The sequence below is a fragment of the Sporobolomyces salmoneus genome, assembly GCF_050403485.1.
Source record: "Sporobolomyces salmoneus JCM6883 DNA, S_salmoneus_JCM6883_v1_ctg107, whole genome shotgun sequence".
Classification (NCBI taxonomy): Eukaryota; Fungi; Basidiomycota; class Microbotryomycetes; order Sporidiobolales; family Sporidiobolaceae; genus Sporobolomyces; species Sporobolomyces salmoneus.
The window spans coordinates 1-13,960 of record NW_027481056.1 but is presented as its reverse complement, the minus strand read 5'-3'; the positions used below and the strand labels follow the sequence as shown (position 1 = coordinate 13,960).

The 13,960-nt window shown below is 52.8% G+C and overlaps 6 protein-coding genes across 6 annotated transcripts; 4 read left to right on the top strand and 2 right to left on the bottom strand.

Moving 5' to 3' along the window:
• Positions 1 to 263: 263 nt before the first annotated feature.
• On the bottom strand, positions 264 to 2,420 carry JCM6883_003078 (uncharacterized protein; the record flags this gene model as incomplete). The annotated part of the gene is made up of 8 exons (XM_076635496.1): positions 264 to 524; positions 608 to 669; positions 740 to 805; positions 902 to 911; positions 992 to 1,343; positions 1,405 to 1,724; positions 1,799 to 2,135; positions 2,200 to 2,420. 8 exons carry the CDS (start codon positions 2,418 to 2,420, stop codon positions 264 to 266), a joined length of 1,629 nt encoding a protein of 542 aa, XP_076484521.1.
• A 608-nt stretch (positions 2,421 to 3,028) lies between these two features.
• On the top strand, positions 3,029 to 4,344 carry JCM6883_003077 (uncharacterized protein; the record flags this gene model as incomplete). Its single annotated transcript, XM_076635495.1, has 2 exons — positions 3,029 to 3,944; positions 4,019 to 4,344. 2 exons carry the CDS (start codon positions 3,029 to 3,031, stop codon positions 4,342 to 4,344), a joined length of 1,242 nt encoding a protein of 413 aa, XP_076484520.1.
• Positions 4,345 to 5,125: 781 nt separating this feature from the next.
• Positions 5,126 to 6,477, top strand: JCM6883_003076 (uncharacterized protein; the record flags this gene model as incomplete). The annotated part of the gene is made up of 2 exons (XM_076635494.1): positions 5,126 to 6,050; positions 6,161 to 6,477. The coding sequence occupies 2 exons, from the start codon at positions 5,126 to 5,128 to the stop codon at positions 6,475 to 6,477; spliced, it is 1,242 nt and encodes a 413-aa protein (XP_076484519.1).
• A 390-nt stretch (positions 6,478 to 6,867) lies between these two features.
• Positions 6,868 to 10,323, top strand: JCM6883_003075 (uncharacterized protein; the record flags this gene model as incomplete). Its single annotated transcript, XM_076635493.1, has 7 exons — positions 6,868 to 7,792; positions 7,888 to 8,059; positions 8,640 to 9,204; positions 9,265 to 9,351; positions 9,417 to 9,981; positions 10,046 to 10,250; positions 10,317 to 10,323. The coding sequence occupies 7 exons, from the start codon at positions 6,868 to 6,870 to the stop codon at positions 10,321 to 10,323; spliced, it is 2,526 nt and encodes an 841-aa protein (XP_076484518.1).
• Positions 10,324 to 10,722: 399 nt separating this feature from the next.
• Positions 10,723 to 12,619, bottom strand: JCM6883_003074 (uncharacterized protein; the record flags this gene model as incomplete). Its single annotated transcript, XM_076635492.1, has 2 exons — positions 10,723 to 10,949; positions 11,014 to 12,619. The coding sequence occupies 2 exons, from the start codon at positions 12,617 to 12,619 to the stop codon at positions 10,723 to 10,725; spliced, it is 1,833 nt and encodes a 610-aa protein (XP_076484517.1).
• A 402-nt stretch (positions 12,620 to 13,021) lies between these two features.
• On the top strand, positions 13,022 to 13,453 carry JCM6883_003073 (uncharacterized protein; the record flags this gene model as incomplete). Its single annotated transcript, XM_076635491.1, has 2 exons — positions 13,022 to 13,217; positions 13,371 to 13,453. The coding sequence occupies 2 exons, from the start codon at positions 13,022 to 13,024 to the stop codon at positions 13,451 to 13,453; spliced, it is 279 nt and encodes a 92-aa protein (XP_076484516.1).
• Between the last annotated feature and the right edge of the window lie 507 nt (positions 13,454 to 13,960).

Genomic DNA, 13,960 nt, shown 5'->3' with positions numbered 1-13,960 from the left:
CAGGCGTCGAAGCCAACAGAGTAGAAGTGCACGTTTAACAAGAGGCAGTCGCGTCCGGAGTGAGCGTAGATGAATTTGCGGCTCAGCACTTTCAGGTTTTGTTTTCTCGGGACTTCCCTTTCTCTCCTCCCGGCGCCTTCCTTGAGCAGGCGGTCTCGCTCGCAGCGGACCGATCACGCCATGAGAGGCTGTCTAGCGGAATGCTGAGCCGGAACAGCACTGTCGTCCGCTGGCTCTCTTCGTTTCCTTTCCTTTGCCACAGCTCAAACGTTTCGTTCCATGTTCCCTGCAGAATCTCTCGTCCGTACCCGGTCCTTGTTTCCTCCTGTCACCCTATCCGGGACGTCCCTGTCTGGCTGAGGTTGAGCCGTCGATTTCATTTGACGTCGAGGAACAAGCTTTTTCGATTTGATGAACTCCTCGACCGTCGTTTGAACTTGCTCTGCTTCTTTGATTGTTGTGAGAGCGTGATCGAGAGTTGTTGGAAGTCTGTCGTAGGCGAGTTTCTGACTTGAGTGTAGGTCCTGTTGAACGGGTTGTGACAGAGAAATTAGTAACAAAATGCAGAGGTGTAGAAAGAGAGAGGAAGAGCAGGAGGACTATGTACCTTGACGAACGAGGCAAGAGCCTTCGATTGATCTTCTCCATAGCGACGATTCTCTTCGAACCCTGTGAACAGATCGCGGCAGACAATGAGGTTCTGGTTGTCGTGAACTCATGTAGAGACCGTTTTCCTCACGCAGTTCGTGTTCTTTTAAGGTGTTGAGCAGCTCTTGAGGGTTCTGAGCAGTAGCGAGGCGAGGGACTGGGCGACATGAGGTCAATGAGCCGAGTCTAGCGAAAGAACGATTGTGACGAACCGGTCGCTTAGATCTGGTCTTCTTTCGTCGGCGAGGTTTACCCGACTCATACTACAGGAGAGGGATACTAGCTAGTCAGTCAGGGTGACTTTGACGCATAAGTTGAACTATGACGAAGAGCAGGCACTTACCTGATCTCGAAGCCTCTCGTCCTTGTCTTGAGTATCAACTTGAGAGGCAACTCCGTTCTCCTCTTTTCGCCGCTCATCTCGCCATCGCCAGCCCTGACTCTGTCCTAGCACCCCAGACCCTTCCGAGCTGAGCATTTCCTTGAACTGAGAACCACGAGTCTGCTGAGCTTCCGCTAAATTGTATTCGAGTCGATCCGAGATTTCTTTCAGCTTGGCGAGATGTCGATCGACTCGACGGGCTGAAGTCGAAAGTCGTCTTTCGTCGTAATCGAGGTTGTCGGAGCTCGAGGGGGAATCGAGAACGGTCTCGAGGGTCGGAGGAGCCCGTCCATTCGCGAGTTCGATGCACGCCCTGACAAAGTGGTCGACTCAGTGACATGCGCTATACTGTCCCATGAGTACAAAAGCCATACCGAATAGCTGTAGTCCAAGTGACCCAGTCTGTCGCTGCTTCCGTCGCGAAATACTTTTTCCCTCTTTCCTCGCTCATCTCGACCTGGAAAGTGAACAACCCTTCTCGGTCTCGTAGCTCGATAGGTTTATCTATGGATGTACAGCGGTCGAATTCGAGGATCGTTCTGGTTGTAGAAGGGGGAGTTTCCAGCATAGAGGGGAGAACGAAACTGAGAGATTTTGTCGTGAGGATAGCGTGGTAAGGGATCCAATACGGACGAGAAAGTTTGCCGATCTCGGAGAGGGAGGTGAAGTTTGAGGGAGGAACGAGGAGAGTACCCTATGAGACGCAAATACGAGACCATCGCTCAAGATCTGGGAATTGGTTGCGTGCGGGCGAGAGGAAACACTCACCTCCAAAATCATTCGCTCCGGTTGAGCAGGCAATTCCACTTCCGTGGCAGCCACTCGCTCATGTGGTTCAGACAATCCCAACCTGTTCTCTAACTCTTCACGTTCTCGGGTCTCCCTCCGAATCAGGTCCTCCCTTTCAGTAGCCCAACTCGGTTTTCTTGCGAGCGATCGAGGATGATCAGGGAAGGTTCTCGGGGGCGGAGTCGGTGGCGGCCGGCTAGAGGATGGCCGAAGTGGAACCGCTCGAGCAGGAAGATTCGAAGGAAAGACAGGGAGAATCGGTTCTCGGCTGATCTCAGGAACCGCAAAGTCACTGACGGAGCATCGAGGAGCGCTACTGTGGTAAGATCAGGAGAGTGTCAGTCCGACGAGATCTGGTTGAACTGAGGGGAAGAACCTACTCAAGCTCAGGGTTCTGCACCCTTGCTTGCTGTGCGGAGGTTGCCAAGTCGAGACCGAAGGAAGTCCGATCAGCAGCTTCGTAAGACGATTCTCCTTGTCGTGGAGGCAGTAATGGAGCACGGGATTGAGGCGGAACGAGACGAGAAATCGATTTGCGAGCGAGTTGTGACTTGAGCCGTTTCATCGTTTCCGGCGAGACTGTCGGAGACGGCACCGACATCGTTCTCTGTGTAAGCTTTACCGTCGAATCTTCGAAGCGTGTCGATTTGTGCGCGGAAGAGTTCTGTGCTTGAGAAGAGGGAAAGGGAAGAGGTGGAGAAGGGATTGCCTCAAGCGACCCGGGGGCAGAAGCCTCCTCTATCGATTCTCTCCAGCCACCCCAGCCACCTGGTATGCTATCCGTCCCATCGTCAATAGCCGTCTTGAAGCTGATAGTCGTGCTGTTTGGCGAACGGGGAGGTTGTTGAGTTTCTTCAGGTTTACCGAACCAGCCGTAGGTCCAGCGACTGAGCATCCCAGCAAATGCGAGACTGTGTGTTGATCGGAGTTTTCGAGAGGAGATCGGAGCGGTGAGAGAACAAGCGGAAGAAGAGAACAAACAACGTTGAGGGGTCAGAGCGTTCGAGAGCCGATAGTCGAAGGCTGCATCTTCAACAGAAGCGGTTGAAAACCTTCTGCATCCGTTTTCGTGGCGAACGATGTCCCGTGAGAAGAGGTAGGTCATCAAAAGGAGCGAAGTTTGATGAACAGTTTCTTCTCTTCCATCTCCCACCTTGTCCGCAAATTGACCATACGAACCTCGACAGGAACAGCTCGGCAACCCTCAAGATGCAAGTAGGACCGATCGCGTCCACCTCTGCACTCTCAGCACCGTCTCGAAACCTGTTCTCTTCGACGCCCTCGGATGAAGGGCCACGACCTCGCGAGAGTATAATTCGATTACCAGAAGACGTATGGGGAGCTCTATCATGGCCACCTATGATCCCGAACGAGTCTGAGGAAGAACCGAAAGGGAATGAGCAACCTCGTCCAGTTGAGGAGACGGGATTCGTCGTGGATGAACAGCTTGGTTTGACGAGTGCAGCCGCGAGGGGATCGAGTACAATCGCGAGGGATGATACAGCTTCGTCACCAAACCCCGAGCAGGAGGAGGACAAAGCGAAAGTTCGACATCGTCGAATCCTTTCGTCGAATGTCTATCGGTCTCCTCCTCGACAACGAAGTGCCTCACCGCGACGACCTCCACCTCCTACTCAACCACGCTCCAACGATCCTCCTGCTCAACTACGGAACGATGTACTTCGAAATGCACAATCGGTTCCTTATCTGTCCCTCACGTCGTTGCAGAACTGTCTCCAATTTCTCGAAGATTACAAACCTTACATCGAAGTCGACTCTCTGATTGCACCAACACTTTCCTTCGCGTACCCGTCACGACAAATCGAATTCTGTTGTCGCCTCGTAGACTATCGACTTTGGTCTTCGAAACTACAATCTCGCGCATTCGATCTTCCGGTTTATTCAGCCCTTAACCTCAAGTTGATGGACGCGCGTTTGAACCTCGAACAAATCCGACGTGAGTTCCCCCTCGGAGACGGCGGTAGAGAAACCAAGGGACCGGCGAAAGGGCATCCGTTCTGGAATGCGCTCGAAAAAACTCTGAACTGGGTTTATGGGAAAAGGATTAGCGTTAAGGAAGCATGTTGGTTCCTCGAGCGTATCCCTACCAACTTGCTCGTTCTCGGTGAGCATCCTCCGCCCCGACGACTTTTTCTCTCGCGATGTGAAGCTGATTTCACCTGTCTCGTTTGGACTTAGTTCGTTTACACGCTGATCTCGCCCATTACTCCTATCTTGTCCACCGCGCGTTCATCGACTTCCGTTGCTACCTCCGGGTTCAACGTTTCTGCGACCTCGATCCGATGCTCCAACGCGCGCGAACTCTCATCGAATGGCTTACCCTTTCCTCAGGTGGCACAAATTCGGCTCGATTCATTTTGTGGTGGTCGCAAGAAGTTACCAGGGAGAGGGAAGGGAGAAGGTCTCTGACGGAACGATGGATGAACCAAGAGGGGGGGTGGGAAACTACCGCAGCGTTGGACAGTTGGGAAGAACAGGTTACGAGCGCCGGAAACTGGTCGTGAAAGGCTCGTCAAGAATCAAATGTGTAAATTCGCCTGTGCCGATTCTCTCACGAGTCAAAGCGAGCTTTCAAGGGGCTTCACAGAAGCGAGAGAACTCCTGCATCGTCTGACTTGCGCAGATCGGTCCTGCTTGCGCTAGATGATTCATCGCACTCACACAACAAGCAGTCGACGATGACTTGGCGGCTGGTGTCAGGCGGCGCGGAAGGTCAATCACCGGCGGAGAACAACCTGAGACCCGAGCTTCCACTGAGGCTCTCCTGTTTTCGTGCTGGGACAAGCGTCTCCTGCTGTTAATGATCAGCTTGTGATCAAGACTTCCTCGTTCTGCAAGATGACGACTTCGAGGACGATTTGTTGTTCTTACGTATGGCGATGCAGCTCATCGACAGATCGCTGGCAATCGTTTCCCCCTCCGTTTCGAGTTTTGTACCAAGGTCAGCCCCCGCGGTCAGGCCCACTTTCCGCCTCTAGCGACACTATAGCCCACGCTGCCCGAGTCGGGAATGACGAAGCGATATAATAGGCTACATGGCCTCCGCGAGCGAGTCGATGTGATTCGGGAATCACGCAAGCAGTTGGCGGCCAAACTTGACGATCTGAGCTGTGTATTTCGTTTCCGGTGTCTCTGCGCTATCGGTCTCTAGGAGGAATCGAGAGCTGGTCTAGAAAGGTAAAGGACAAGGGGAAGTTTGATGAACTCTTCTTTCTGCGCGCCGTCTCACCTTATCCTAAAGTCGACGGCACAGACACCGACAGAAACAGCTCGTACACTACTGAGATGCAGACAGAACCGATCGCGTCAACCTCTTCGCTCTCAGACCCATCTCGAAGCATCTTCCCCTCCACGATCTCGATTGAACCTCCACGGCCTCGCAAGAGTATCATTCGTCTGCGGGAAGATGTATGGGGGTCCCTGGCATGGCCGCCACCGGCTCCTAGTCATCCAGAGGGAGTGGAGATGGGATCGCAGGCTCAGTCGGTCGAGAAAGAGGCAGTCCGGATGGATGAGCAGCTTGCGTCGACGAGCGCAGTTGATCCGAACTGTACGCCATCTACGCCGAAGACGCAACAGGAGGAGGTGGAGGAGGACAAGAAACTTGCTTCCGGCTCTCGACTTCTCTCGAAATCGCCAGTCAAAGTTTCTGCTCCCCGACGACGACGACACTCTTCTCCCCGACCTTCACCTCATGCTCGACCTCGATCTCCTCCTTCCGATCGACCGCGACCCAGAGCTCCTTCCAATAAGCTGTCAACCGTTCGATATCGATCTGCAGATTCAGTCCCTTTCCTCATCCTCCCACAAATGCAGTCGAGTCTCCCTTCTCTCAAAGACTACGACGACTACCTCGACTTTGACTTCAGAATCGAACCGACTCGTTCCTTCTCTTTCCATGGTCAACAAATGGAGTTCTTCTGTCGAGTTGCCGACTACCGATTGTGGTCGAAGAAACCAGATTCGGGAGGTTTCAATCCCCCGACATTCTCGACTCTCAGCGCGAGGTTGATGAACGCTCGTCTCGATTGCGAAAGGATTAGACGTGATTTCCCTCGCGGGGTTTACGATTCGAAGAATGATGTGCCGAGCAGTCATCCGTTCTGGTCTGCGCTCAATACTACCTTGAAATGGATCTACGGAAGATCGGTCATTCGAGCCGAGTCGTATTGGTTTGTCGAGCATGTTCCTTTAAACTTGCTCGTTCTAGGTGAGCCTATTCTTCTCGCCACGGGAGTTCCAATCGTACGCGTCGACGCATGAACTAATCTCGCTCGTTTGTCAATCCGGTTCCATCGATCTTCTCCCTCGATCTCTCAGTCCGTCTCCATGTGGATCTCACCCGATATTTTGTCGTCGTCAATCACGCATTCCTCGATTTCCGTCGCTACCTCGTCTCTTATCGATTCTCCGACCTCTCTCCACCTCTTCAACGCGCTCGAGATCTCATGGAATGGCTCAGTCCGAACGGTACGAGGTCGGCTCGATTTGATTTGTGGTGGACTCAAGAAGTCATCAGGGAGAGGAAAGGGAGACAATCTTTGACGGAGAAATGGATGAATGGAGAGAAAGGGTGGGAAACTACGGAAGACTTAAAAAGGTGGGAAGAGGAGAACGTCGAGAATCCCAGTCTGTAAGAGCTATCGAACGAAGAGCATGCGGAAATTCCATAAAATCGCAAGTACTGCCGATGTCGATTTCGCTTTGCGTCGCTCGAGTTCTTGCCCCACGCTGCTGAAGTCGAGTATAATGCGTTCATAACCAGCTTGCGGAACAGGCCTCAGCGAGCGAGTCGCGCGGTACGATTCGGGATAGTGCAGAATTGTAACTTTACAGCCAATCTCGGCGGGTCGGACTTTGTATTCTGTTTCAGTTGACACTGTGCTTTTCGGGCCCGAGAAGGAATCGAGAGCCGGTCTGGTAAGGTCGGGGAGAAGGGGAAGTTCGATGAACTTTTCTCTCTCTTCAACTTCACACCTTAACCTCGAGACGCCGGCACAGTACTCGACAGGAACAGCTCGCACACTATGGCCATGCAGGCAGAACCCGTCGCGTCGACCTCTTCGCTCCCAGACCCATCTCGAAGTATCTTCTCTTCGACGACCTCGAATCAAGCTCCACAACCTCGCAAGAGCATTATACGACTGCGGGAAGATGTATGGGGAGCTCTGGCGTGGCCGGCAGTGGGAACGGTCCAGGTGGAGGAAGAAGAGATGGGTCATAGGCAACCTCGCTCGAACTCGGAAACGGGAATCGGACCTGGTGAACAAACTGGAGCGACGGCTGCAGACGTGACAGATCATGTGTCGTTGGCGCCGAACAGTCGCCGCGAGGGGATTGTTGGGGGAGTCGACTATCACTCTCGAAGTCGAAATCCTTCATCGGGCGTTTCCGCTCCTCGACGACGAAGGTCCTCTCCTCCGCGACGAAGAAGCCCTTCACCACGCCGCCCTCATCCTTCCACTCGATGGCCATCCGTAGCTCCTCCCTCCCGATCGAACGGTCCATCTCGTCCCGCATCGACGGTTCCGTTCTTAGGGCTCTCAGTCGTGCAAAGTTCCCTCCAGCATCTCGAAGATTACAAACCTTACATCGACATCGACTCTTTGATCGAGCCACTTCGGTCCTTCTGGTATCATCGACAACAGATCGAGTTCTACTGTCGAATTGAAGATCCCGAGCTCTGGTCCTCGAGACCAGAGTCTCGAGCCTTCGACCGTCCATTTTATACGGCACTCAACCTCAAATTGATGGACGCTCGTCTCGACCTCGAACGGATCCGACGCGATTTCCCCCTTGAAGACAGTGCTGGAGAATCGAAGCGCCGCGAGAAAGGTCATCCATTCTGGCCTGCGCTCGAAGAGACTTTGAGTTGGATTTACAACAAAAAGATAGGCAGTAGGGAAGCTCGTCGGTTTGTCGAACATATCCCTGAAAACTTACTTGTTCTCAGTGAGTATCCTCCCATTTCCCGTCCACGCCTTTCTTTCTTTCTCGTTTTTGTGCTATCTCGAGCTGAAAGTTATCTCTCTCTCTCAACCTCTCAGTTCGTCTACACGTCGATCTCACTCGGTATTTCCAAGTTGTGGAGAACGCATTCCTCGGTTTCCGTCGCTACCTCGGCTCGAAACGATTCTACGATCTTCCTCCGACGCTTCGTCGCGCTCGAGATCTCGTCGAATGGCTTACTCGATACTCGAGTAGTACGAGTTCGCCTCGGTTCACGTTGTGGTGGACGAAAGAAGTCATGAGGGAGAGGAGAGGGACGAGATCTGCCACGGAGAAATGGATGAATCATGAGAGAGGTTGGAAAACTATTGAGGATTGAGATAGATGGGAGAAAGAGGTCAGGGACGCTGAGAGGTCGTCGTGAATAGCTTTCTGTTGATGTGAAATGTTGTGCAAATTGTCGCAAACAGGAGAGCTATTCGAGGCGAGGTACTGCGATTTCATTCGATCGCGAGATATCCTTTCCTAACGCGCCATGCCAATGACACTCTGCAGACCTGGAAAGTGGATTTGTCGAGTTGAAGCGGAAGAAGAGCGAAGAAATGAGCTTTTCGAGAGCTGCGTCAACCTTCTCGACTACCTCTCTCTACTCGCCTCCTCTGAAGCCCGGCCAAACGCCTAGATCGCTGTCAGAACATGTAAGCACTCGTCCTATACCGTCTACTCGCCCAACGGTGAAGAACTCGCCCGCTCAGTTCCCCTCATATCCGAGTCTCCCTCTTCCCTCCTCAAGCCCGTACCACACGAGCTACGCCGGGACTGATGATTGTTACTCTATTCGATTGTACAGGGCCCCTTCTATACTAGATTACCATTCCGATTGTTCGACGTTTGCATTATCAATCTCTCCTCTGTCAACTTCGTCCCCTTCGAGCCTCAAACTAGCAATCGGATCCTACAACGAACACCGGACAACTCTACCTCCTACAAACTCGCCCTCTACCTCGAATCAGCAGCAACAGCAACAACAAGGGAACAACAATTTGACTATCGCTTCGCTCGACCCGAATTACCTCGACTTGGAAGATGATCTCGAAGATGAGTCGGAGTTAGCATTGAGGTCGAGATCGACAGGGGCGAGGGTACAAGCAGGAAGCGCGTTTCAGCCAGTTGCGAGAGCGAATTTGGTTTATCCTCCGAGCGCGGTTCAATTCGCTCCTGCGAGATTGAGCGCGAGTCTAGGAGGGGGAGGAGGAGACAGTCATAGAGAGGTAGTAGCGACGAGCTCGGAATGTCTCAGACTGTGGGATTTAGTGACAGAAGGAGGAGGAGGAGACGACGAAAGAGGAGGTTTCGTCGGTTCTCACCATGGTCTACCACGGAGTAGACTCGTCAGTAGAGCTACGTTACAGAATGTAAGTCCTTTTCTCGATCACCGTGCCTTGTCTCGCGAGCTAAACCTTTGCCTGCGACAGTCGAAAGTGGATTACTCTGCACCTTTGACAAGTTTCTCTTGGTCGGTTCTCGAACCAACACATATCGTTACTTCTTCGATCGATACAGTACGTTCACTTCGCTAATTCCTCGCTGTCGACGTCCGCTGACTGCTCGCACGTTCACCTCGCAGACATGTACAGTTTGGGATATTTCAACCGGAGCTCCCGTCACCCAATTAATCGCACACGATCGAGAAGTATACGACGTCGCCTGGTCTCCCGCATCTCGAGAAGTCTTTGCTTCAGTTGGTGCCGACGGTTCCGTCCGAATGTTCGATCTACGTTCTCTTGAACATTCGACGATTCTCTACGAAGCCGCCCCTCCACCTTCCACCTCGAACTCTTCCTCCTCGAACCCTGCCTCTTCCGCAACGAAACGAAACGGATCATCAGGAGGTGCTTCCTCTTCACCAAATCACAACAGCAACCATTCTTCCTCGACGAATTCAGCCTCGACCGCAATCCCTTCTCCTCTCCTTAGACTAGCCTTCTCTCCAACCTCTCCAACGTATCTCTCCGTCGTACATGCCGACTCAGGAGACGTACAAATCCTCGATACGAGATCCCCTGGAACGCCGGCGTTCGAGGTTAAAGGGCACAAGAATTCGATCAACGGGATGGCATGGGGAGGGGAAACGATGCATTCTTCCGGAGGCAGTCACGAAACTACCGGTCCCGGTTGGCTAGCAACAGTCTGTACGTTCGAGTCACTCTCTCCATCTCTCCTTGCCTTCGCCGCTAATCGAGTTTCCATATCTAGCGGACGATTCTACTCTCCTCCTCTGGGATCTGACAACGGCTCAACCAAACCTCCCTCCAACTTCTCGTTCGGTACCTCAACAGCCTAAAACGATTTCGACCCCGAGTCTCGCGTATACCGCTCCAAGCGAAATCAATTCCGTTACGTGGGGAGGAGGAGGCGAATGGGTCGCGATTGGGTGCGGGAAATTGGTTAGATGTTTGAGGTGAGTACATACTACTACTCTCTCGCTGTACTGGGGAGAATCGAGCTGATTGATCTTGTTCGACAGAGTTTGATTCGACGAATACGAATTGTCGATAATGCCTCGTTCTTTCTCTCGCACCTTCTACAGCTTTCGTGCAAGATATCCCGCAACCACCTTGAATCGCCTTTCAGCAACTCTGCACGGAGAGAGGCACATTGTTGAGAGATAGGAACTTGCTTGCAAAGAGGAAAGCTAGTAAAAATGCGAAACGAAAGACGAGGAAAAGCAACGGGAGACAAGAATCGAAAAGCAACAACAGAAAGGCAACAGTAGAGAAGGACTACACGAGACAGTCACGTACAAAAGTGCGGAGAGCGACAAACAACCGAGAAGTGATTCAGAAACCGGTAGCAAAACGAGAACGAAATCGGAGAACCTATCGACATCATTCCTCAAGACAACGCCCTATCTTCGGCTCAGAGGTCCCCTTTCACTCATCTTCCCACATCTCGTCATCTTGACCTCCATCTCCTTCCTCAGCTTTGACTCCTCCCTCCTCCTCTTCCTCTTCGCTGTCTCCGTTCCAGGGTTCATCCCATTCGTGAGCGTTCGCAGGCGGGACTATAATCCCTTTCTCTTGAGCCTCCTCGTAAGCCTTTGACAAGTTCTCCAATAAAATTGATCGATCCAACAAGAGTTGTCGTACGTGATCGACCGCTGCAAGTGAGTCACTCGGCAGTCAGTCACGAGAATCTCATGGCTGATCGAGACAGGCACTCACTCTTTGAAAGGACTACAGCCTCGCTCTTAGGACCCGCTCGACCATCAATCTTCTCTCCCCCTACGTTGATTCCTCCCATCAAAGCCCCAGTCTTGTTCCCTTCTACTTTCCCTTTCTTCTTCTTCGCTCCTCCACGTCCTCCTCCTCTCGAGGTCGTTCCCTCATTCTCGAGTCTCCTTACCCTCTCCTCGAATTCGTCGACAGCAGCGCGTAAAACGGGAACGACGTCGCAAAGACCATCGTAGGCTTGTCGAATCGCCGCACGACGTTTCTGTTCCGATGCGATATGGTTCGCTTTCTTCTGCTCGTTCGTCAATAACGTTCCATTCGCCTTCGAATTGCTCGTCGATGTCGACAAGGAGGGAGGTGGAGAAGTCGCTCGCTTTCGACGAGGTCGTTGTTGAGCGGCAGATAGATCGAGAGGAGGTGGGATGTTCGAGGGAGTTTGGAAAGGAATTGGAGAGATTGAAGAGAGATTTACATCGGCAGATTCGGGATCGAGAACGGTAGAAGGTGTTTCAGAGGGACCTCGGATGGGATGAGACGATTCACCGTGGTGTTGTTGTTGTTCCGACGCAACCGAGTTGGAACGGGAATGACTAGTCGATGAAGCGGGAGCCTTGCGTTTCGTTTTCGTTTGAACGGGTGTCGGTTTTGGTCCTGGACTCGCGTCAAGATGGTCGGAAGCGTGAGAGGAAGGAATAAGAGGTAACGCGAAAGTTTCTGCGGTTGTGGTAGAGGAAGGACGACGACGACTTGAGCGGAAGGCGGCGGGAGGAGGCGGAGGTGCAAAGGTTTCTCGTGATTCCACTTCTCGTTCTTGAGGCTCCTCCACCTTGAAGGTGGAAGCAGGGAGACTGATTCGCCTCGGTTGAGACGCTTCCCTCGTGAATGCAGCGTTCATCGATCGTCCAAAGGCGTATCCGGCTTTTCTTTCCGCTTCCAACATTGCCGCGATGGGGTCTTGCCCTTCTCCACTCATCCCTCTCGTCGTCTCTGAGCTCTTCGTACGTTTCGGAGGACTAGGCGAATCGAGGGAAGATCGAGTCTGGGGGTTGGTTCGGGGTTGAGATTGAGATTGTAGCATCCACTTTTGAAGCTCTTCCGCATGTTGGAGTTTCCTTTGTTTCGCCGCCTCGGATGCGTCTACTTCTGAAACTTGATACGGGTTCGAAGGTCTGCGGTTCACAGGCGGCGGAGGTAGAGGAGGAGCGAATTCACTCTGAGGGATCAAAGTCGACGAAGGGAAAGAAGAGGTCGGGGACTGTTGTAAACGAGGATCGTACGCTCCGGTCGCGAGCCGCCCTCCTTCACGTTCCCAAGATCCTCCTCCTGACGATCGAGAAGTATACTCGGCAGCATTACCTCCGTCGCCTTCGCCTCCGTTGTCCGATTCCCTGCGAGCTGTTCCCATCGGATACTGGCCACCTTGTGGAAGTCCGTTCGGTGGTTGGAATGGCATATGGTACTGAGGGGCTGGAGGAAAAGCGGCAGAGGAGGTAGAAGGGAGGGGGAGATGAGGGGGAGGGGAAGTAGATGAAGTCGACGCGAACGAGTCCAGGAACGAGGAGAACGCCCTCGACTCCGACTCGTTCAAGAGCTCCATCTTTCTCGTATCACCGAAAGCGCGTGCGAGGGGTGTTGAGACGAGTTGACTGATGTCCCCCTCGGCTTTTGATGAAGTCGACTAGCGGTGCCGGGAGAAAGCTGGGAGGTGCAGTACTGGGCGCTGGTGGATCTTGAGAAGTTTACCAGTCGATGTAGGCGCGAGTCGGAGTGAAGCGAGAGTCAGACGACTTGCGAATGAGTTCACCGTGAAAGAGTGCCTCGCAAGTCGCTTTTCGGCTGCTGATCGTCAGTCTGTCAACTTCTACGGGCTTGCGGCCAGTGTCTAGTGTGACCCTTGCAGTGTTCTCCATTCTGAGGAAGCGAGAGTCAGCTCGTCGTCATCGCCGACGATGTTGACCCTATTGAACTCGTCGTTTTCCTTCCCGCTCTCTGCCGCAAGATGGGTATCCCTTACACGATCGTCAAGGGCAAGGCTCGTCTCGGTGCCGTCGTCGGACGCAAGACTGCCTCGGTTCTCGCGTTCGGAGAGGTCAAGCCTGAAGACAAAGCTGAACTCGCCAAGCTCGTTTCCGCCATCAAGGTCAACTACACTGACAAGCAAGAAGCTAACAGAACAAGGTGGGGAGGAGGACTTCGTGCGTACCATATCCCTAAGCTCTCCCTTTCGAAGTCGCGAAAACTGATTTTTGACTTGTCGTTGTCGTCGTTTTCCTTTTCTCCCCTTCTCCCTTTCTCTTTTCTCCTTTCCTTCCTCGCCTTCACCTACCCTCGTCCCTCTCGCTTGACAGGTGGAAAGAAGTCGATCGCCAAGCTCGAGGCTCGCGCCAAGGCTCTCGGTCAAAACCCTGCCAACGTCTCGCACACCGTCTAAACTCGTCCAGTTCGATTAGTGTGCCACCCGCCTTCCTTCCCTCTTTTCTTCTTGTTGCCTCTTCCTATTCCTCTTCTCTCCTACCGTGTGTTGTATTGCGATCCTTTTCTTTTGTCATCGTCGACACCGGAAATGGGAGGGAAATTGTTATGGTTTCATGCAATTTGGATTCGAAAGAAGAAGTTTGGAGAAGAACTCGCTCGCTTGTTTTCGTTCGTTTGTTGTCTTCGTTGCCTCGCGCCTGAGTATGTCTTATTTGGAAGAGTGACGCTTGTGGGGCGTCAAGTAGTTCGTTGTACTTGAGCAAGTCCAAAACTCGGAGGAGAACACCGCTCAAACTCTTCAACAATTCCTCTGAGCCCAACGACTTTCTGTCGCGCGGGCTGTAGGACATCGGGACGTTGTATCGCTTCGTGCCATCGGTCTCCTCGATCTTCTCGATAGCTTCGATATCCTCCTTCGAGAGTTCAATTTGCTTGAAGTTCGACTTGATACGGGACTCCTTGA